Below are 22,673 nucleotides of genomic sequence, written 5' to 3'. Positions count from 1 at the left end.
ATTCTCCAAGCTATGGAAAAATTTTCTTCCAAAGGGATCAACCTTTTTTCCTTTAGTATATCAACCCCTATGTCTTTACAGACCTAGCTTTGTTCATAGTAGCACAGTCATCCTGGAACTAAAAACTGACTTTCCAAACTGCTGCCACAAGCTTGGCAACACAATTGTCTAAAATGTATTTGTGCTGTGTGTGGTAGCGCTAACAGTACTCTTCACTGGAAACATTTGAACTCAATAATGTGGAAGATTGTCCACATACCTTGACCATATAATGCATTCCTCTCTATTTTTAATGGTTAAACTGCCCTTTTACAGACATATTAAAATTGATTTGTTCAGCAGACATGGTGCAGAAATTTGTAGAGATCCATTTGTATATATTTGTCAGTGTAGTACATGTTTTAGTTAAAACCTTTCAGTTTCATTGTGTTCCATCATTACCAGCAAAGCATAAAGAACATATTAAATGAGGACACAAAAGTTGACTAAAGTATTTGTTTAAATCCTTCAGTCTGAAGAGGCTTGTTAAGTAACGCTATATTTAGAAAGTCTGGCCAGACATTTCTATTAAATAATTTTCCTTGGACAGTCATTGTGAGGCATTTTTTAAACCTAATTTATTATTTGAAAGTAAATAGACTCAAGTTTAGTCTACATGGCTTTCTTAACCAATATAAAAATAAATAGCTTCAAACAATTATATAGCTGAGCAAGTAATTTTTTTATTTAGATTATTAAAGGTACACTTCAACCAAAATTGAAAATTAGCCATTGAGATATATGCAGGGAGCATAATCTACCTGCTCACATTCCAGTTTTCATCCAGACACTGGTGTAATACAAATGTCTAAGCCTTTGTTTGTATTCTGGTGAGCAAGAAATATCTCTGTGATGTCGGGACACTCAACCTTCTGCTTTTAACATATCAGAATGTTTCTCACAGCCTACATTAACAACCTGCTGTAGAAGTTTGAATGTGTTCAGTGATGCTGGAAGCAAGTTAAACATGCAAAGGCTTCATGAAATATACTACTCTTATTCTCCCATTGACCCTGTCAGGTTGTGTTTGTGTGCTGGGATGGTAGCCCACTAGTTTGTTTCACTTGTCGCCTGGACTTGCTCTTTAAAAGTGTTACTAAACTTAATTCAGTTTAATGAAGGAAACCTAAGGAAATACTAAGGCAGTATGGAAGATGCAACTACTGGCCTTCTGAAAAAAATAGCTGCCCATCTTTCATTCTAATCCAAGTTCATCAGAGTTCTCACTACAGTCTGATCTTCCCGGTCTGCTTACTTGTCAGTGACCTAAAGAGTAAAAGCCGGAGACTCCCAAGCAAGTAGCATTTTTAGAAGGAGGCCAACAATGGGAGCCTCATATATCTTTAAAGGCTTCTTTTAAAAAAAACTAAATTAAAATCTACAACAAAAAATTGCAACAACACAAAACTGTGTTATAGCAGTTGCAGTGTTTGGCCTTTTAGAGTACAGCCTATTGATTTGAATCATGTCTTGCTTTTTATGTTTCTTAGACCTTAGACATAATGCAGTTGCTAGTAAAATTCCTTGAGCTGACCAGTCACAAAGATGTGAGCCATATGGTGGATTAACCAATATTACCATATATTAACCAATGCTGTATAATAGACAGAATGAGAAAAAGACCTTGTATGTATAAAGTCCTGGAAGAGCATGGCGTGTCAAGAAGTTTGTCCATGGTTCTCACTGTAAGTTGCAGCTCTGCATCCCTGTTCTACACTGCTGACCTAGTTGGGTCCTTCTTTTATTTTCTGTCAGAGAGCACATTGGGTTATGGGATGAGATTCTCTGTCTCCTATGGCATTCCTACCCTACTAAGGAAGTATTTTATGTCTTTATGAGTACAAAGATGTTACAGGGGTTGTGACTGTCACTGAATCTCCTTATGAGTGTAAATAAAAGTAGGATTTCCATTGGGGATCCTCATAAATATCAACCTGCAGAGGTAAAAAAAGGACCCCTTTATGAAAAGAGCAGTTTGCCTCGATAAACTGGTGATTTACAGCCACCATTTACTCATGTGAATTGGCTCCATCTAGTGTAAATATAAGTTCAGGTAAATACATCCATTATGCCTGTTTATTGCAGCATGATCAGATTCCCCACTATTTTGTATAAATGTCCATCTTTTATGCATAGCACCCAGTTTAAAACAAGATTGAGTACACTGGATGATGCAGGTACTTGCAGATTTGTGTTAAGAAAAGCTGACCAATAAGGAATACACTGTTGCATACTTAACAGACTTGGATGGTACTAACATCCTTTTGTTAGCTTTCCCAAAGTTAATCTGATTCATAAGTTTGAGCAGACATTCTAAATAAGTTATAATAATAGTAGTGACCTCACATAATCTAAATTAACAGTGGGAATTGGTTAATAAAAAAGTCTTAGCAAATTCAGACAGACTATTCTCTGTACTGAATTGGGTGTGTTATTTAAAGCTCTTCTGCTGGTTCCTGTCTAATGAAGATTTTGGCATATGAACTGCTGGGACATACTGTTTAAATCCAATTTACCCTTTTAAAAAGACAAATACTGTAATTCCCATTTGCATCTTTCCCACTTGTTCGATGTTCATGATGGGCTATTTGTACAATGCTCAGGACTTCTTTTGAAAATGATATGCTGTATTATTTCACAGGGGATTGGTTAATTGGCATCACCTGGAGTCCACGCTGTTGCCTGCTGTTCATTCTAAGTAGAAATGCCTGCTTTTAGTTTCAGCAAGTATTATGTATGACAGATAGGGAAAACCGGCCAAGGTCAGTCTCTTAGGAGAAGGATCTGCTTTATTTCCTATCTTTACCGGTATAATCTCTGCCCTCTATGCATTTATTCAATTTAATGGACACTGCGGTATGTCTGTTTTCAGATAAAACTGCTGCAAATCTAAAACCCTTGCTCTCCGTAAGAAAAAGAATATCAGCATGCGCTGTCAAATTTCCAAGAATGGGTCAAAATAAGCACTTTTAATTGTCAATATCTCTATCACAGAAACAATATCCTTCCTAAACCTTGAACCTTAAACAGTGCTGGGCTTATCTGTGTGCTCACACTGGATAACATTAGGAAGCTTGGTGCAAATTTACAATCCCATCATTTAACATGTCTGACCATATCTGGTGTCATAATGGGATTCATGACTGAAACGAACTGAGATAAGTGACTGTTTACCAATGGCAGCCAATCAGCTTCTCCACTCATGCTGTCAGGTCAGGCTACAAATTGAAAGGGGGTAAATTATTGGTTTCTGTGGATAAAATAAGCATTTTTTTGCATCTGCACATTGGAACACAAGGCTCTAAATTCTTGGGCAAAAAGGGAACTTTCCTGTTTTTTTCCCAGACTCTCCCTAAGCTCACACATGCACGTTACGCAATAAACAGCATATTGAAAAATGAAATAGCATAAATACTCACTCATTCCTTATTTTCACCCAACAAAACCTTTAAACTAGTGACAAAAATGATCTGAAGCATACTCATTTACAGTTATTTATAATCTTGTAATTTTAGGAGCTCCATGGGGGTTACTTACTAAAACCAGAGCAAAATCTAGTGCTACTGTGCATAGAAACCAATGAACTTCCAGGTTTTATTGCCAAAGCTTAATTGAAAAAGCTGAAGTTAGAAGCTGATTGGCTACCATGCACAGCTGCACCAGTTTTAGTAAATCCCCAACCATGTCTCTCTTTTCAGATGTTGTCAATGCAAGTCTGTGTTTTTGTTAGCAACTTGAATAAAAATCAAAATGAAAATACACATGGTGCCACTGGTAATATTACTATCCCTGATCTCTGTCTTAGAAATTATAAGTGAAATACATACCAGATAGACAAGCCTCATGATATGTACAAGGAATGGATTCATTTGGACAGATATTTTTTTTTAAGTTATAAATTCAGAAAAGTCATAAATTCAGAAAAGTCATAAATTCAGAAAAGTAAGTCATGCTAAAATGTCCAATGGACATTCCACACAGATTACATCCATAGGAAGCTTACATAATTGTTATGCTGATAAAAAACAGCATGGCTTTTTTAGACAGATGTACAATGCCCTGTTGAGTGATGTATTTGACAGCATGTTCTATAGATTTCCTTTATTGCACCAGTCACAGGCATGGAACTGTTTGTCTTATTGGAACGGAGATTTAAATGACCTTGGTTGGTACATTAAATCACTAGTTCTTGTATTAAAGGAATACAACAGCTGTGTTCCCTAATCTGTAAATTGTCAGAACCCTGGACAGCTGCCCTTGAGACCGCAGCTTAACTTGATTACAGGGGGGGGGGGGGGGGGACCCAATGCTGTCCCCTGTAAATCTTATATATTTCATGATGGAGTTGACTTGTGACATCAGGCAATAGCAGCCATAATACTATTAAAACCCATTTGGTTGTGTGGCAACTAAAGTTAAATATTAATGTGATTCTTTAAAACTCTTAAAACTCTGACTTTTTAAGTTACAGTATGTCTTATAGGCAATCCTTTGACAAACATTATATAATGTTTGTAAGCATTGTGATTGGATATTTACCTTACAAAAATTAAGACTTATAAAACTATGAGGAAATCAATTGGCAGGGTACTATAGGCTCCAATGAGAGGCCATCAAACTGGGGTCTATATGTAATCATTACCTGTTGTAAAATTGATAGTAAATTCCTATAACTACAACAATCGTCCTCAGCTCTGGAAAGGATCAACCATTATGCTGAAAATTGAATACTCTACTGGAAATTTCCTGGCATTGTATTTTTGGATATATTTTTGTATCTTCCTTCTCCCTTTGTTACTATGTATGTATGTACTCAAAGTAATAATTTAATTGTCACTTTATAGCAGGGTGTCCAGGTGATTTGCCACACTGGACTATAATATGTGCTGCAGCACTTACAGTTTTCTCTTAGTTCCCCACAAAGAACCACAAATAGAGCCTGCCAGTGGCGACCATCTAATGCATGGCGTCACAATGATGCTGCACTGCTCATGAATTCAAAGCAGCATTTCCACCTTAATGTAGGCTGTGCCTGCTTGTACTACAGTGGGATAAAAAAAGTTACAGTATTTGTAGCTGCTGACTTTTATTTTTTTCAATGGAAACTCCTCTTTAATGTCTCTCTCTCTCTCTCTCTCTCTCTCTCCCCCTCTCTCTCTCTCTCTCGCTCTCTAAAAGTGAAGCAAATTCAAAATTTTGATTATTTACCAAAACATGAACAGAGGAATCTTCCAGTGAAGACACTTGTTGCAGTGATTAATATCTAAGATGGCATCCCCCTCACTTTTGAGAGATTTGCTCTTGGGAAGTGAAATCTGCCCAACTGGACACAGCTGACCAAAAACAAAATTTGGCAGGGGTTCTAACTATTTCCTACTCTATCAAAAAAAAAAAAAAGTTTAAACTTGAACTTCTATGTGGACCCTCAGCTAGGCATTCATACATCTTGCACTGTTGTACAAGTAAGCAGTTCCAAAATTTGCAAATCACCATTCACCCTTTCTTAGTGGCAGACGCTTTTGAGTTACTTGGATATTTTTTTAGGCATTGCAGAAAAACTAAAAGTTGCCATCCATGCCAGCCATTTCAATGAACCAACTGACTACACTTATAAAGATCCCCTGCTGCATTCTGTTTACTAAACTGCCCTTAGGCTAGTATTGTTGCAGTGCTCCCCCACGGCCGGCACTCGTACGCTGAGATCTGGCACTAGTGTATCAGATACTGTGTGCTTCAAATTCCTCTCAAGCTGAGATCAACAATTCTGGAATTCTTAATTCCTCCAGGGCGCTAGTAATCAAACACACACCTCTCATGTGGGGTTGTGGTTATTTGTTTTAACCCCGTTAGTGCACAGCAACCTGCCAGGCATTCTTGCATTAACTACTACATTGCCAAGAGGCCCATCTAAGTAAAGGTATTTTTTAACTAGAGTACTGCCAGATAAAACTGTACAGCTTTAGCATGCAGTTATGCAAGAGAAAGCCTGGACAGACTTCCAAAATCCTGGGAACAGAAAATGCTGTGGAAGTGGACCAGTAATCATTCATACTTAAGGATCAAGACAGAGCTAGATTTACTCAGCCACTAATCACACACTTCCAAGTTATCTGTATGCTGCTCCAAAGGAATGTATTTCTTAGGCAAGAGAAACATTTTAGAGCTTCTCTCAGTAAAAAGAAAGAGATGCAGATAGCAGAGGTATGGTTCATTTATTTTTGGTGTTATGGTTTCAAGAGGCTTCAAATTGATGACCATTGTGGTTCACCATCATTTACGGACAACGGAGTAAATTGATTATGTTGTACTTTTAATTAATGCATAACTCTAACCAAACATAAGTTTAAAAAAATGAATAAAAGCATAAATAAAATCAGATTTTTGCTACAAAATGTATCATCAATACATATACTTCCTCTGGAGTAATTACTTTATGCTGCTAGATGCCCTCAGTCTGATAGGCAGTATCATAAACCCTATTTATTCACCCTATTTAATTTAGAGGCTAGGTTGTCCTGGATCAATCCAACCCAGGCCTGATATTGCACAGTAAAATAAGATGCACAGTAATGAATTTATCACTCTGTCCCTTTGCTCTTTCCCCCAATCGGTATGTCTCTTGTCAGCAAATGAACTGATTGGCTCATTGTCTAACTTTTTACTTTCGCACTTCAGTCCTGCTGAACAGGAACTACAAGAGGCTGATACCAGGTCAAAATCAGGTACTAAAGCCCAGTACACATGGGTTAAATGCCGGATGACATTGGCCCATTCAATAAAAAACAGCCGACATTTGGCCTGTGTAAGGCAGCCAGTCAGACAAGCATGTTGGAAAACCAGCAGCCAACCGGGTCCCGATCACTGTTCCCAGCTAATGGCAGAGAGTGCCGATCGGAGTGTTCTGGCAGGTGGGCCTTCCCCCTGTTAGAACACAACAGCTCAGTGGGGGAGATAGATTTACTAACATCTGATCATTAGTACAGCGGCTCTGACCGGAGCTGACAGGTTTTTTAGTTCAACCCGCTGGGTTGAACGGAAAAAAACTCTTAAGCCCCATACACACTATGAGATTTTCTGCTGATTTTTGTCTTCAGATTTACCAAAACCATGTAGTGCAAGGGCCTGCCTGATTGCATACAAATTAAAATTCCTAAGGTTTGACCTCATATTATATGGTTTTGGTAAACCTGAAGGAAAAAATCTGCAGAAAATCGGATAGTGTGTATGGGGCTTTAATGTGTACCAGGCTTTACACTGCTTGCATTAAAAAAAAACAATTTCTAGAGATGTTTGAATGAATACAGATATGCATTAATTGGTGTCTTTTATATCAGCCTAAAGTTCAGCTTTACCTTATTTGCACTGTAATTTTCTTTTTTTTGTTACCACACAAATCAGTCTACTAAACACTTACCAAAACCTTCCTGAATATTAACTGTATCTGTTTCTTGGTAGAGTAACATATGGATTATATCTATTTAAATCCCTTACACTGGGCGAACAATTCACCAATAATCCTACTATACGTGAAATAACCTGCAGCAAACTTCTGCATTCGAGATCTGCTCTGATATCATAAAACCATATGTAGAAAATGTTGAAGAAGCAATTTTTTTTAGGACATTTTGTCAATACTAAAAGTTTGGAGCAAAAAGGCAATCTTTTATACTGCATCAAGATATGTCTCTATAAAGAGTGTCCTGTGCACAAATAGGTATACGCCATAGGTTAAGGTGCTCAAGGGATTTGTTTCCCACCATGAACATAAAGCGGTTGATTTACTAGAGGCAAATAGACAGTGCACTTTGCAAAGTGCAGGTACTCCAGAGCTTAGTAAATGAGGCAAAGCTTCATTTTGCAAAGAATACCCAATCATGTGCAAGGAAAATGTAAAAAAATGCTTTTTTGCTTGCACGTGATTGGATGAGGGAAGTGAGCAGAGCTTCTGCACATTTACTAAGCTCTGGAGCAAGTGTTCTTTCAGAGTGCAACTGCACTTTGCAACATGCACAGTCTATTTGCCTTTAGTAAATCAACCCCAAACTGAAATTTGTGAGTATAGTGTGCTTGTATAGGATTACAGATATGCTCTCCATTAAAAATGCATGAATAGTCAAAATGAATTTTTCTAGGCTTTGCCAGAATAAGAGAAGATCAGAACATTTGTCCATTTTTTTTATAGCTGCCTCTGTTCCCAATGGGTAGATTCACACTTTCTATTTGTCAGAAAGTGATGAGTAATTCAACATTTTAGCTTCGTCATCAGAGCAGGAGGTGAGGGGAAATCTTCCAAAAGGGAAAATTTACAACATTTGTACGTGTTAAACAAGTGAATGAATACTTGCAGATACATATGTATCACCACCTACGAATGATCCTAATACCTAAATTGACCATGTATCTATGCCGAAATATTCTACAGCTATAACTATTGTCACTAAAGTGTGCTCCTGGCTGTCCTTGGAGAAGAGGAACTGGTAGATGTTTCTAGTACCAGATTATCCAAGGGAAAACAACAGGAATTGTTCAAACAGTAAGGCAACTAAGAAAGTGATTTGACTTGCACAGGGAATGTACAGAGAGACAAGGGAGATAGAACCCTCATAAAAGGAAGAATATTTCCACAAAGAGGATTGGTTAGTCGGGGGTATTTACTGCCCATATACATGTGATTATTAGCTACTATACAATACTTATAGATAGATATTACAGTTAAAACAGGATAGGAAGATAGCATTTTAAAGTAAAGGTGATATGACTTGTATATGAGAACTAAAAATGATTAGTGTGAGAAGAGTCTGAATGATATACAGTGGAACCTTCGATTACGAGCATAATCCGTTCCAGGAGAATGCTTGCAATCCAAAGCACTCACATATCAAAGCGAGTTTCTCCATAGAATTCAGTAGAAATGAAGATAATTTGTTCTGCATCAACTTCTATTGCGTGCAATACCGCATGTGGCCAGAGGTGGGGGGGCGCCGGAGAGTCTTAGAAATCGGAGACAGCTCGGCTGAACTCAGAGACCCCCGGAAAGGCTCGGAAACACTCGGTAACGTAGTATTTCCAAGTGTTTCCGAGTATTTCCAAGTGATTCTGAGTATTTCCGAACGGCTCCGAACCGTTTCGAGTGTCACCAGCACCCCCACACCTCTGGCCAAATGCGGTAGTGCACACCATATTAGTTTGAATTCTACAACACTCGCAAACCGAGTCAGAATTTTTGTTAAAAAGTTACTCATCTTTCAAAACACTCGTTAACTGCATTAGTTATTAACCAAGGTACCACTGTATAGTGGGAACATGACAGTCTGGTGGTTTAATTATGAGGGGAGAAACCATCGTTTTATACAGACAGCCTCCCCTTTGGGCATACTATTATGTGATGTTTGCGCCTTAACTTGTTGTGTTGTTGTGTGGTTTAATGATGACCCTGGAGTCACTCATGCATTTTCATCAAAGTGGGACATTTATGAAAGTCAAAGGGGGACATTTATGAGAGTCAAGGGGGAGATTTTATTTACTAAAACTGGTGCACACAGAATCTTGCACAGCTTTAGTTTTAGTAAATCTTCCCCATAGGGTACTTAAGGAACATGGGAACAAAACAATTAATTAAATTGCTCTGAACATCTAGTCTTACAGATACAATTGGCCCTTTGAGTGCAACCATAATGCTGATTTGGCCCACAATAAAATTAAGTTTGCCACCCCTGCTTTAGTCCTGCTTCATCCCACTTCTACCACCCACATTCTCTTTTTACAATCATTGTGCCATTACATCATAAACAATAGAAGAGAACTCAACTGACAGGAAGATTGCGCATGATGTTATATCAGAAACAGCTTGATTAGCCATGTCAAATACTAATTAAATAAGCATGCAAAACTTCGCAGCATCCATGAAAGGAAAACAAACAAAAGTGAATACAAAGGCCTACAAAGCATGAGCAGAGTTACAAAGCAAATAATCTCTAGAGTTGGGGATGTGTGCTGTTACTCTGACCACATCCACTGCTTGGCTAGCGTTGACTCTGCTTAAACTGTATTAATTATCTGCACATATGGTAAATCAATTTTTCAAAGTTGAGAAAAACATATATAACATATGTTTATTTACATGATGTCTTTATAGGTTTCTTTATTGGTTGCTCTTTAAGTTTTGTGCCTATGATGGGTAATTGTAAAGGTACCTTCATGCATCATTCATTAAATGGTACTCCAACATTTATACCCCATTTCTTTTAAAGGGGAACTGAAATCTTGAAGCTCTAAACCAAAAAAAGACAGGCAGAGGACAAAGGACCAGCCACTAGTATTGCCTGTGGCCCCGCTGCAGCTGATGTTTCCCCATTACTAGCTTGCCATGCCTTGTCCTTCACTGTGTTTTAGTTTGGTGGCAAACAACTTCGTAGAGGGTTTGCTTTCTCATGTCAGAGCTTCCAGCAAAGGGAACAGTGAACAGTGCAGTAGCAACATCACCAATTCTTACTCTCAGTTTCCTGAGAGTAGCAGTCCGAGATAGCAATGTTTTAGAGCTCACACTGCAGATGTAGCAAGGGTCTAGGACAGAGGTACCCAACCTGTGAAAGATCACACACATAGTCCTGGATTTCAAATTGTATTTTGTATACTGTAATAAAGTTAGTAAAAGGTGAATACAGACAGTTTCTCTGTGGACAGTTTCTCTAGGTGCTAGTACTCAAGTAACAAATGGTGTTCATATAGTTGATAATATAACACTTATTAATGGCACAGTATTGCAAGGTGGCAGTAGCACCAGTTTTAGCCCTTTTTCCACTGGAGGGTTGGCAAACTGCAGTATACTGAAATAACACTTTATGCTGCTCAAGAGAACCCCACTTCACTGGTCCTGATACTGTAATGTCCACTGTGAACAAGAGATGTCCCTGCATTGACCCTACTCTATCAGGCACCTCCACCTGTGACAAGCAGGGTCTTTGTCCCTCACCTACCATACCCAAATGGAGCAGACACCTTATAGAGTTCCACACCAAGATGGCCCGCCAGTGGTCATCAGAAGTTGCAGCCACCAATCAGACAGCTGCAACCTCCCTGACAACTACAGTCTCCAAAGGAACAATTTTCCTCGTAAGACTTCTCTCCATCTGTACAGTGGCACAGCGCCACCTGCTGGATGGAAGCCAAATTGCACCTGCCTACACAGATATACAGATATGAGCCTCCGGTCATCCTCACATAACAGAAGGTGCCCTGCTATGTTTCAGGAGGGGTTCAAGACTAAAATAATATATTCATGGTAGAGTTTGGACACAATTAAAGAAGACTTCCAGGTATAGCATTTTTGTACCAATGTAACTATATATATATACTATACTATGCTGGAAATCACTATAGTAGACACCACTGAGCAGCTGCCCTGCTGCATTCTGAACACCAGAGGTTAGCTACTCAGCAGGATCATATTTCAGAGAATGCTTTGCAGAATGTGTAACAAACCAAGGCAAAAAAAATTATTATTTTTATATCCCAATAGTATCCTTAACCCTGAAAATTTTGTATTGTGTTATAGAATTACCAACCACAAACTTCATGATTTGGAGAACGATATAATTTTATAATATATATCTATATATCTCTATCTCTCTCTCTCTCTCTCTCTCTCTTTATATATATATATATATATATAGATATAGATATAGATATAGATATATATAGATAGATAGATAGATATAGATATAGATATATAGATATAGATATATATTAAAGGGATAACAGGTAATACATAAAATTAAGCTGTATTTGATCATCTGGACTGCATATAACAATATGTTTTAAGTTTTATGGAATTATAGAAGTCTATCTTTATATCCACAGGTGTTCCTGGTGCAGGAGTAGCTGGTGTAGGCGGTCAATATTATCCAGCAGGAGGTGCTGGGGCATATCCAGGTAACAAACTGAAATACTTCAACCTATAATAGAACACTGTAGTGTCACAATATTGTCTTCAATGTGTTTAAAATTGCCATAAAGTGACGTGTGAACTGCATTGGGACATTTACCCTTGATTTGGCAACAGCTATTTTCGGAAGGCTGCAGTGTATTACAATATTTTGTGTGACAGAACATGGCCTGGCATTTTTTTTATATACAACAAGCACAGAAAAATATTAAAATTGATTTTTTCCTGAAGGCTTTATAGCATGTGTTATGGGGAAAGTGTAATACATCTGTTTTATCTCTTAGTAAAGAAAAATGTTCTTACAAACCTATTAATATTGGTGTTATGAAGACTGTGTTGTATATCTATCTGTCTATCAATGCTTTATAATGCACAGTTTGGCAATACATTAGACCTAATTTTGACATTTTTATCCTTTTTTCTTTCAAAATCAGGAGCTGGAATTGGAACAGGAGGATTAGGACCAGGAGGAGTTGGAGGACAAGGAGCAGGTTAGTATTTTTATCCAATAAATCATACTAACATATATAATCACCTGCAGCTATCATGAGAGTTTAATGGAATAGAATAAACCTATGATAACAGCACATAGTCTTTTTGTCTTCCTTCAGCATCCGTCATAGCATCCTATATAGGCAAGTATATGAAGCTCATATTGTGCAGAAGAACGTTGTCCTCTTCTGTACAGACAGCTGGGCAATGAACGAAGAGCTTGGCAAGGTTTTCCCAATACAATTAAAAATGGTTGCAGATGCAAACCCCCAAAGGGACCTTAGTCTCTTAGAATTTTTTTTATACAGAATGATACATTACACAAACCTATAAAAAACCAAGCATTTGTAATAAGAGTGATTGCCTAGCTTAAAGCTTAACTCCAGGCAAGTTTCATTAGTTGTGGAGACAATCGGGAATTTCTTCAGGATTTTTTTCTCTCCTTGACCTCATTGGGGTGATTTTTTCTTGATTTCTGTGTTTGTGATGTCTCTACAATAAATGGGGTTGTGGGATATATGGACAGGAAGGCAGAAACAGCTATGAAAACAAGTTCTAACCCTCCCTTGCTCTACTATAAATTTGGTTTATTGCATATTTGGAGAGATTTTTTTATCACTTTCTGTCCTAAAATTCTCCCCAGTAGGAGCCCACATGGCACTAGAGAGCCTTTAACTCTTTTTTTGCTCTATCTTTTTTGTTCTATTTGTAGTTGGGTTTTAAACCTTTAACCACACTTACAAATATCTTGTTGTCACAGATTAGGAGCAGGGACCAAACCAGTAACTTTTCCAACTCTCTGTGCCCACAACTTTACCTCAATTGTTAAAGTAAAAACACATTTGAATACATGGGAGGCTTGGATCAAGTATCAAAATTCTCAGTTGTATCACAAACTACTACAGGATAGCACCTGATCTGTTCTTATGGTACAATATTATTTGTGGTGTTGAAATCTGAGGGTGTTGTGGGCCCACTACAACGTATATAGTTACCAGAATTAGATGGAGAGGGTAGTTGGTGATTCTCCCACCCCCTCTCCTTTCATTATCTTTTGTGTTCACCTCCCCCCATTCTCTTTCTTTCCTTAGTCTCCCTCTAACTTAGTCTTAATACATGAAGGCTGGGGGGCTGGGGGTTGACTTGAATGGTCGGCTCCTACTCCCATGCTTTTCATTACCTGCTGAACAATCAGATTACCAGTACTTTTAAAGGCCCTGCATTCTCGGTTAGTTCTGACGGGTTTCTAGATAGGTAGTTTGCCATCAACAAGAGTGGTTATGCATGGAGAGGTTTTTGTAATTTTCATTTCATGAATATTGGCTAGAATTTGTGCCTTGTAACACACATTGCTTTCTATTCTATGTATGTGACTACATAATGTGCTGTGATTGGAAACATCTTCTTTTTTGCTGTTCTTTTCTGTAATGTTTCTTCAAATCCTTAATAAAATCATTATGCAAAAAGAAAAAAAGAAATGCATTAGTGGATTAAAAAAAATAGAAAAACCGATATGTGCTTACAGTTTTACCTGTCCAAAGATTTAATTGGAATGGGCATATACATATGATTCATCAAACTCTACAGTGCTACATGATTGCCTAGAAAAACATAGGTGACAATACTATACACTGCTTGTAGTCAGTGGTGGAAAGAGTTTAAGACCAATTTCTGCCTTCATCCAACTACTGGCCAAATAAAAGCACTTACTCATTATGAATTAGTTGACAGTAAGATAGAAGTCAGCCATGTCTAGGTCTACGTGATGGTGTGTGTGTGCGCATGAAGGGGGGTTCCAAAACCCCTCTGACCCACATCTAGTATACAGGGTCTTTTATGTACCGTTTGTGCCATTTGTGTCTTTTGTAGCTGCGAAAAAAGTATCCTTGCCCTTGCTTTCAGCTCTGCAAACTTGATGACCCTGCACAGTCTCTGATCTATTGCCCAAATTATTGATTACACATTGTCAAACAAATTAAATTACATTCCTTTTGAGCTTTTACGTTCAGTTGCACACTCCAGTAAAAGCCCCTAGTTTTGACTACAACCCCTAGATTAATCAATCATGAAATAAGTATGTGAAATATATATTTTCCCAGTGACTTTCCCTATTTGATTATATTTAATTACAATTATATTATATTTGGACCTTGAATTGTTTTTTATTGATTTTAGCTTTCAGTTGGCATGTGGCAGCTTAAAGTACAATTCATCGCATTCTAAAAAAAAAGTACCAAATACAGCTACTATGAGATGCTCAATCTTTACAAAACCAAACCAAAAGTAATTTACCTTCCCTGACTCAACCAAATCCTCATTGGTTTGTGTCTCACACTTTCCCCTTCCCAGACATTGCAGCTCACAGTGGGAAGGTCTCAGTAACAGAGGCAGCGCTGTCATCACAAAAAGCAGTGGACAGGACTAGGTGTGGCCAGGTGCTGATGAATAAGCTACAGGCTTGTTAATCTACAGTGACCATGTTGTTAGCCATGGCCCCACAACAATTTTGCATCCCATTCTAGTGCAGGCAACCATAGTCTTAAGGAGAATGGCAACTCGATTCTGAATTCATGAGCAGTGCTGCATTGTTGCCACACTGTCACAAGAAAACTGCATTAGGTGTATTAACCTCCCTGGCGGTATGATTATTTCGGATTTTAGGTGCTAAAAGCGGTACCATTATTTTGCATGAAAATTTGGCGTTTTATATTGTAGTCCTGCAATTCTTAGGAATAACTCTCTTAAATCTGTCCAAACCAGAGTCTAGCAGACATCCCGGGTATGATAAAGTTTGAAAAATTAAATCATAAATTATAATATAATAAATAATTATAAATAATTGTACCAAATAATAATATAACAATAATAAAAAATATTCAATCATGTAATCAAATCAAAAACACTGAAATTTGCTCAGTTGCAGAATTGTCACTGTCATTACTTTTCAGTATTTGATGACGGATCTCCCCACAAATCGCTATCGCTCAATTCTGCGAGTGATTCTAATTTATTATCGCTGTTTTCTAGCTGGTCTAAAATCATTTTTGATGTAAAGGGACAGTTTTGGTTGCTGTGGGCAATCTCCAGTTTCCAGGCATAAAGAACAGTTTTTATTATATAAAACTGCATGCAGGACACTGGGCAGACCACTAGGGACAACGGGGATGTGAAATATTTACATACAGCAATGTAATCTGTAAGATTACATTATACTGTATGTTTACTGTTTGTTTCACTTTTTGAATTTGGCGCCGATCTCCGTGCCCGTGCGTCGCAACGCTCGCAGGGCACGGAGATCGGCGATGTAATGCATCGAGCGAGACACGGCTCGCTCGTACAGCGGGGATACAACGCTGGATCCGAAGGAGAAGGTAAGTAAACCTCCTCCTGGATCCAGCGACGCTGTCCCGAGTCTGACTCGGGGATACCGCTTTTGGTATGAAAAATCCACCCCGAGTCAGACTCGGGAATACCGTCAGGGGGGTTAATAATTAAGTGTTGCAGCACATTTATTTTTTAACGGGAGGCCGTAGTTCCACTTTACTATAAAGACAGATTATAGGCACAAAGGGAATTAAAACATGCTTTATTTGATAACTTTTTAGAAAATAAAAAAGGACTAAAGAGAGTGTTAATAATTTAATATTAATTTGCATGGATCTCCAATGTTAACTACACCCATTCTCCATACCCTGATGTTCTTGGGATGTTCTAAACTACTGACTGACCCTTCATTATGTAAGAATAGTTGGGAAAAAAACTTTACTTTTAAGACTTTTAAACTATGGTAAAGGGAATATAATCTGACAAACCATGACGTGCTAGCAAATATGTTTCCTATATGTTTCATTTGATAAATATTAACAAATAGTTTTTTTTTTTTTTTACCTAGGAGTATATCCTGGCGGAAAACCCCCCAAACCCGGTAAGTAAAGGTATCTCGATTTCTACTGGGGGTTGTAGGCATGTTGTAAGTGTGTGGTTTTCAACTCAGCTCTCACCATGGTGACGTAATAAACAAGGCATGGTAAACTGTGCTGTTACATGTTTCATAGAGAGTACAAGAACCTTTTCATAACATTACAAGTCCAATGTTTAACTCATAGTATATTGATACATTGCTTTATTCCCAAATGTAAGTAACTAGAGAGCTCTGTAATAACTTTCTCTCCGCATGGAAAGCCAAGCAAAACATAGCTATTTGGACTTCAAATAATAATGAATATGTAATTATCTTAGTATTTTCATTACTGTCAATGAATTAATGGCACAAGGGAACTATAATTACCTTCTTACATTCTAAGTCTCAGGACGTATACTATATCCATTAAATAAGTCAGATTTAATAAAGATGTTTTTAGTGTTCTTTTTTTTAACCCCATATTATTTCTATGGCATGACCAGAGCCAGAAATACAGAGAAAGCTTTGCAATATTACTTATACCAATGTTTCCATGTGACAGGATTTGGAGCCCTTGGAGCAGGAGGAGTTGGAGCTGGTGGCTTTGGAACTGGTGGCCTAGGAGCTGGTGGTCTTGGTGGCCTAGGAGCTGGTGGTCTTGGTGCTGGTGGACTTGGAGCTGGTGGTCTAGGAGCTGGTGGCCTTGGAGCTGGTGGTCTAGGAGCTGGTGGCCTTGGAGCTGGTGGTCTAGGAGCTGGTGGCAAGCCACCAAAACCAGGTTGGTTGTAAAATGAACTACCATACAGCTGCAACACACAGTTGGATCCTAAAGGCATCAACAAATAATAATATATATATTTATTATAAATGCAGAACAATTCAGAAAACATATTGTAGAAAACTATCCACAGTATGTTTAGTAAAAAGGGCAAAATTATATGTACATATATACACTGTAATTGTTTTCTGGGAAATATACAAAGCAGCAATTGCATCCATATGTTTCTACTTCATGTTTCTAAGTAAATCAAAAAACAAACATTTCAATACAGAGCCTTAATAGGATAGGCTGTTCTTAATTAGCAGCACTAGTTGTCATTTCAACATATAATAAATAATTTGCCTAATGCAAAAATCAAAGTGTATTAAAATATGGTATACAAATGGCAACCAGATTTTATTTTGACAACTGTCCTAATCTACATGATTACTATAGCTGTGTTACTTTGCTTTACATATAATCTCTGCTCTTTTTGTTACCTAACTACATATCCCTTATGGTGGCATAGAGCAATTTTTATTTTAAGCCTGTAAGTTTATGTATTCATATTTTTATTATACACCATCTGGCTTCCTATGATATTATTCTAGTCAAAGCATTGACAAAGGGTTGACACAGGGCTGCAAGAAAATCCTGTATCAAATACTGTTTAAAATTTGTGGTTAGCATATAAATATGCAATGTATATTTTTTGCAGCCTTTGGTATATATCAAGTAAATGAAACACATCATAACAATGCATTTAAGCAGCTCAGAGATTTAATAATACTTTAATAAAATAAAGCAATAACACCATTGCCTTTTTCTCCCTCCAGGTTATGGACCAGGAGGCATTGGAACTGGTGCAGGTGGGCTTGGTGAGTAGACTTTCCCTGAGAGGCTCACTTCAGATTGTGCTAGGATATTCAAGGTTTAAATATTAGATCCATAAATATAATAAATCCGAACTACAGTCAGGTATAAAAGACACATATGAAGGCAGCTCTGTACTGATTATAAAAATCTTTACATTTATTTTTTACTACTCATGTAAATGCTTGAACTTGACTTGATATCACCCTCTTGCAATCCCCATTATAGCAGTGCTCAGACTGGTAGAGGGAGGATTGGGTATGTTGCAGGTAAATCCACTAACATGAAAAAAGCTGATAGAAAAAGACAGCAGTATGAGCAGAGAGATGCCCTCGTCAGTCTGCTACTGCTCTTTCTCTGTCCAATGGATGAGATGGTATCAGCAGTGTTATCATCCTTTTAGCTGTGCTGTCTTGCAGACTGTATAAATCACAGGAATGGCTGTATTGAAACATAAATCCTTTGACAGGTGAAATAGACACCATATATGACTGGAGTTCAGTTATAAATACATGCTTTCATTTTTCTACTGTACAGTGTAGATACTAGTTTTAATTCTATATATAGCTTTTATTTCTTTTTTTTTTCTTTCTTTTTTTATATAAAGGGCTTTCTTTCACATATTTACCTGTCTATTCTATGATTTTGTTGTTTATAAGGCTCAAGTGCTCAAGTGCTGATTTACAAATAGGCATGACTTTTGTCCTTCTCTCTCTTCTGTGTTCAGACTAGCTGTATAGGGTTTCCGTTAGAAAGAGTCAGAAAGAAATCAGCTCCTGGTATGCTCTGGCTTTAAAAAAAAACAAAATGTTCAGTGAATCCTGTGCTACTGATACATTATATATATATATATATATATATATATATATATATATATATATATATAAACAGTATATGTATATAATGTAAAAGAAATTGACATAAACCCATTACAGTTTCTCTTTAAGGCCCCCATTCACACAGCCAGATTGACCTTGGTGTAGCAAGTATATTGTGAAATGTGCACAGGAGCCATGGGGTTTCTAGACAGCAATGACAGGCTGACAAGGCCACAGCTAACCACCATTGTTCAGACCTAATCGCACAGCCATTGATTACCTGTGGTTAAGGACAGATGTTCATCCCTGGGCACAAATAGTTTGCATCTAGGGACTTCCCTAGCCCCACAGGTAAGTCCTCCCTGTGCAATTTCTTCCAAACACTGAGAGACAGCTGTGACCACTGTCAGTCTGTCATTGTGGTGCTGAATTTCAAAAGATGGCAGCTTAAAGATAGGCTTGTTTTTTCTGTATGAGGAAGCACAAGCTCCAATCTGACTGTATTAAGTACGGTAATTTAATACAGGTAATAATATTGGTACTCACAAGGATAAACCATCAAAAGGCATTGAGCACTGTAATGCAAGAGCGTCTGTAAGCTGGACATCAGGACAGTTTCTGCGTTATGGCATTTGGCATGAACACGCCAGTGGGTTCCAATGCTTCCTGGAGTCCTGGGAAAACACAGAGGGAGCTGATAATCACTTCTGGGTGCAATGTGGAGAAAAGGTGACGCTTTTGTGGAGCACACGCTCCTTCTTCAGGCATTGCTTTTTCTCCACATTGCATCCTGGAAGTGACATCCCTTTGCGTTCCAGGACTCCAGGAAATGTCGGAACCCACCGACACGGCCCTGCCGAGTGCAATACCGTTGAAGCCATCCTGATATTCAGCTTTACAGACGTTCTTGCGTTACAGTACTTAATGCCTTTTGATGGTTTATCCATGTGAGTACCTGTATTCTTACCTGCATTAAATCACCATACTTACTACCTCAGTTGTTCCAGAGCTGCTTCTTGCTTCTCACTGAACTGCCTTCTAAGGTTTACTTATGTATGGACATTATGGACTATTTCTATGCTTCATTTTTATGTTTTTTAATGCCATTTAATGTTAATTCCATTACACCATATTGCTGACCTCTATATTATGTTTTTTGTCCTGTGGGCTGACAACAGGCTTGGTGCGTATGTGCCAATTCTTCATAGGTGTTGTTACAGTTTTTTCTGTATTAAATGAAAATAGCTGTCAAACAGCTTGCAATTTATTTAAAACAAAGAATAAAACAACAGTAAATATAAATTAGCAAAATGTAGTCCAGGAACAACAGGTCATGCTGTGTAAAATATATAGGGAGTCTGGTGTCTGGTGGATACAAAAAAGGAAGCAATGCATACAAAAATAAATAGTACTTAATGCAACTGCTTACTGACCAGCAGTGTACAACCACTGGTGCTTTTCTAGGTGCTCCAGGGTGTCAAAAGGGAGAAGCAAAGTCAGAAAAAGGCTCAGGTATGAAGACTATCTGCACATGGGAGCATAATGTGCAGATGACTACTGCAAAATACTCAATAGATGTGAAATATTTCTCTTGAAATCTTTCACTGTTGGCAAATTCTAACCAGATGGTTAAGACAAGATCCTACGTCTTTCCCCATACTAAATTTTGAAATATGAATGCATATTTCAATACTTACATAGCACTATACTTCACTCCTGATGGCCTTGGCCCCTGCACAATTTTAATTTCTCCATTGGAATACTTAGTAATGTGCTGTAATAGGAATCATGTAGTTCACTGACCAAAATTTTTGTGCCAGTCATAATTAAAAGCTGTTTGTGGCCCTCAAGATCTGAAGTTGTGCAATCTTAATATCACCACCCAACTGCTTTGTACTTATTGAATTCGTCCTAACTTTTCTATGTGTTAATTTTTGTTTATACTGTAAATTGTTATTTTGCCTATCAGTTTTACATGATAAATCCTAAACTATATGTATATTTAAAAAAAAAAAATATATATATATATATATATATATATATATATATATATATATATATATATATATATATATATATATATATATATATATATATATATATATCTTTAATGTCTCCTTAACATGGCTAGATTGGCTGTGTTGTGGCAAGTATGTTGCAAACAGCTGTTTCCTGGAGTCCATTGGTGTGGCCGGGAAGTCTGTACAAAGCAATGACAGGCTGACAACTGCCACATGTGTCTGCCAGTGATTGAATATAATCGCACAGCCAGCAATTTTTTTTGGACACAAATAGCTTAGGCACAGGGACAATCATCAGTCATAAATCACACTTAATCCCTCCTTGAGCTATTACTTCTAAACGCCTACAGACAGCTGCAGTCACTGTCAGCCTATCATTGCTTTGCACAGTCATGCCAGCCATGTATGTCCATATACACCTGGACAAAATCATTCGCAACATACTTGCCGCACCACAGCTGATTTGACCATATGAATGAGGCCTATGGTTTTAGAAATGCTGAGCATTGAATTTCAAAAGGTGACAACACAAAGATAGGTTTGTTTATAATATCTGATAATGCGGGCTGTAATAAATGAAAAAGGCCATCAAAGAGCTTGCAACTTCTATTAACAAAGAATAAAACAATAGTAAAAAGTAGAAAAATTTAGTCCATTAATGCCAGGTCATGTTGTGTATAATAGATAGGGCGTCTGGTGGATATTTTAAAAAGTGGAAACAATGCATACAAATAAAATAATTAGTTATTAATGCACCAGCTTACTGACCAGCAGTGTAAGTCCACTGGTGCTTTTTTAGGTGTTCCAAGGGCTCAAAAGGGAGAAGTAAAGCCAGGAAAAGCCCCAGGTATGAAGACACTCTGCACATGGGAGCATAATGCTACAGCAAAATGCCCAATTGATGTGAAACATTTCTCATGAAATATTTCACTCTTGGCAAATTCTAACCAGATAGTCAAGTCAAGATTTCACATCTGTTCCTATACTACATTTATGCACCAAGAATGTGCATTTGAAGACTTAGTTTAACACTTCACTCCTTAAGGGCCATGATCCTTACACAGTTTTAATTTCTCCAGTGGAATACTTAATGATGTGTTGTATTAGGTATGATGTAGTTCATTGATCAAAATTATTGTGCCAGCCATAAGTCAGAACTGTATGTGGCACTCAAGATCTGGAGTCATGAAATTCTGATATCCTTATTGCTTTGTGCTTAGTGAATCCCCCTTAACTTTTCTTTCTAATTTGTTGTTGACATTGTCAGTAGTTTTTTTTCATCAATTGTTCTTTTGCTGTTTTACATGATGAAGCATAAATGATATGCTTAGTAAACATAAAAAGAAAAATATATATGTTTGCGTGTGAATAAAATAAAATTTACATAGACCCATTTTAGTTTCTCATTAAAAGAGAAGTTTGGGATTTTTTTTAAGAATCATACTTACCTTGGTGGATGCAGCATTGGACCCCCATCGGTGAGAACCACTGATCATTCAGTTCGCAGAGCTCCATGAGGTGACTGTCATTAATGGCTGTTTTCTCTGCCCCCCATGCTCACTGGACCGCTGGGCTGTGGAGGGGACAGGAGTGGACAGCTCAGGCTCTTAGCGGCATGCTGAGAGGCTGAGCCAGGTGCAGGTCCAGAGTTGCGGGCTTATCCCAACCATATTGTCACAATCTTTCCTCAGCCTGGATCGGCTATGTGATGTCAACTGATGGTGGGCTTCAGCTTGCTCTCTGACAAAAATGCCTCACAGGAGAGTAGAACTAACTGCAGTCCTGTGATCCACAGGAGAAGTACAGCCAAACAAAAACTATAGTC

General features: G+C 37.8%; 1 protein-coding gene across 9 annotated transcripts in view; it reads left to right on the top strand.

The window, feature by feature from the left end:
- Positions 1-22,673, top strand: part of ELN (elastin) — a 117,646-nt gene that overhangs the window by 19,240 nt on the left and 75,733 nt on the right. For 5 of the 9 annotated variants that reach the window (XM_077480646.1, XM_077480644.1, XM_077480643.1 and 2 more), the window contains exons 2-7: positions 11,899-11,970; positions 12,418-12,474; positions 16,368-16,400; positions 16,939-17,154; positions 17,973-18,014; positions 20,292-20,339. In XM_077480646.1, coding sequence (XP_077336772.1) covers positions 11,899-11,970; positions 12,418-12,474; positions 16,368-16,400; positions 16,939-17,154; positions 17,973-18,014; positions 20,292-20,339 — 468 coding nt within the window. The remainder of the gene's footprint in view (positions 1-11,898; positions 11,971-12,417; positions 12,475-16,367; positions 16,401-16,938; positions 17,155-17,972; positions 18,015-20,291; positions 20,340-22,673) is intronic. The other 4 variants (XM_077480648.1, XM_077480649.1, XM_077480645.1 and 1 more) reach the window with 1 other exon arrangement.

This window comes from Lithobates pipiens, unplaced genomic scaffold (assembly GCF_037356315.1).
Source record: "Lithobates pipiens isolate NorthernLeopardFrog02 unplaced genomic scaffold, aLitPip1_a1.2 Scaffold_16, whole genome shotgun sequence".
NCBI classification, from domain to species: Eukaryota; Metazoa; Chordata; class Amphibia; order Anura; family Ranidae; genus Lithobates; species Lithobates pipiens.
Note: the sequence above shows the minus strand (reverse complement) of the source record. Positions and strands in the feature narration are given on the sequence as shown.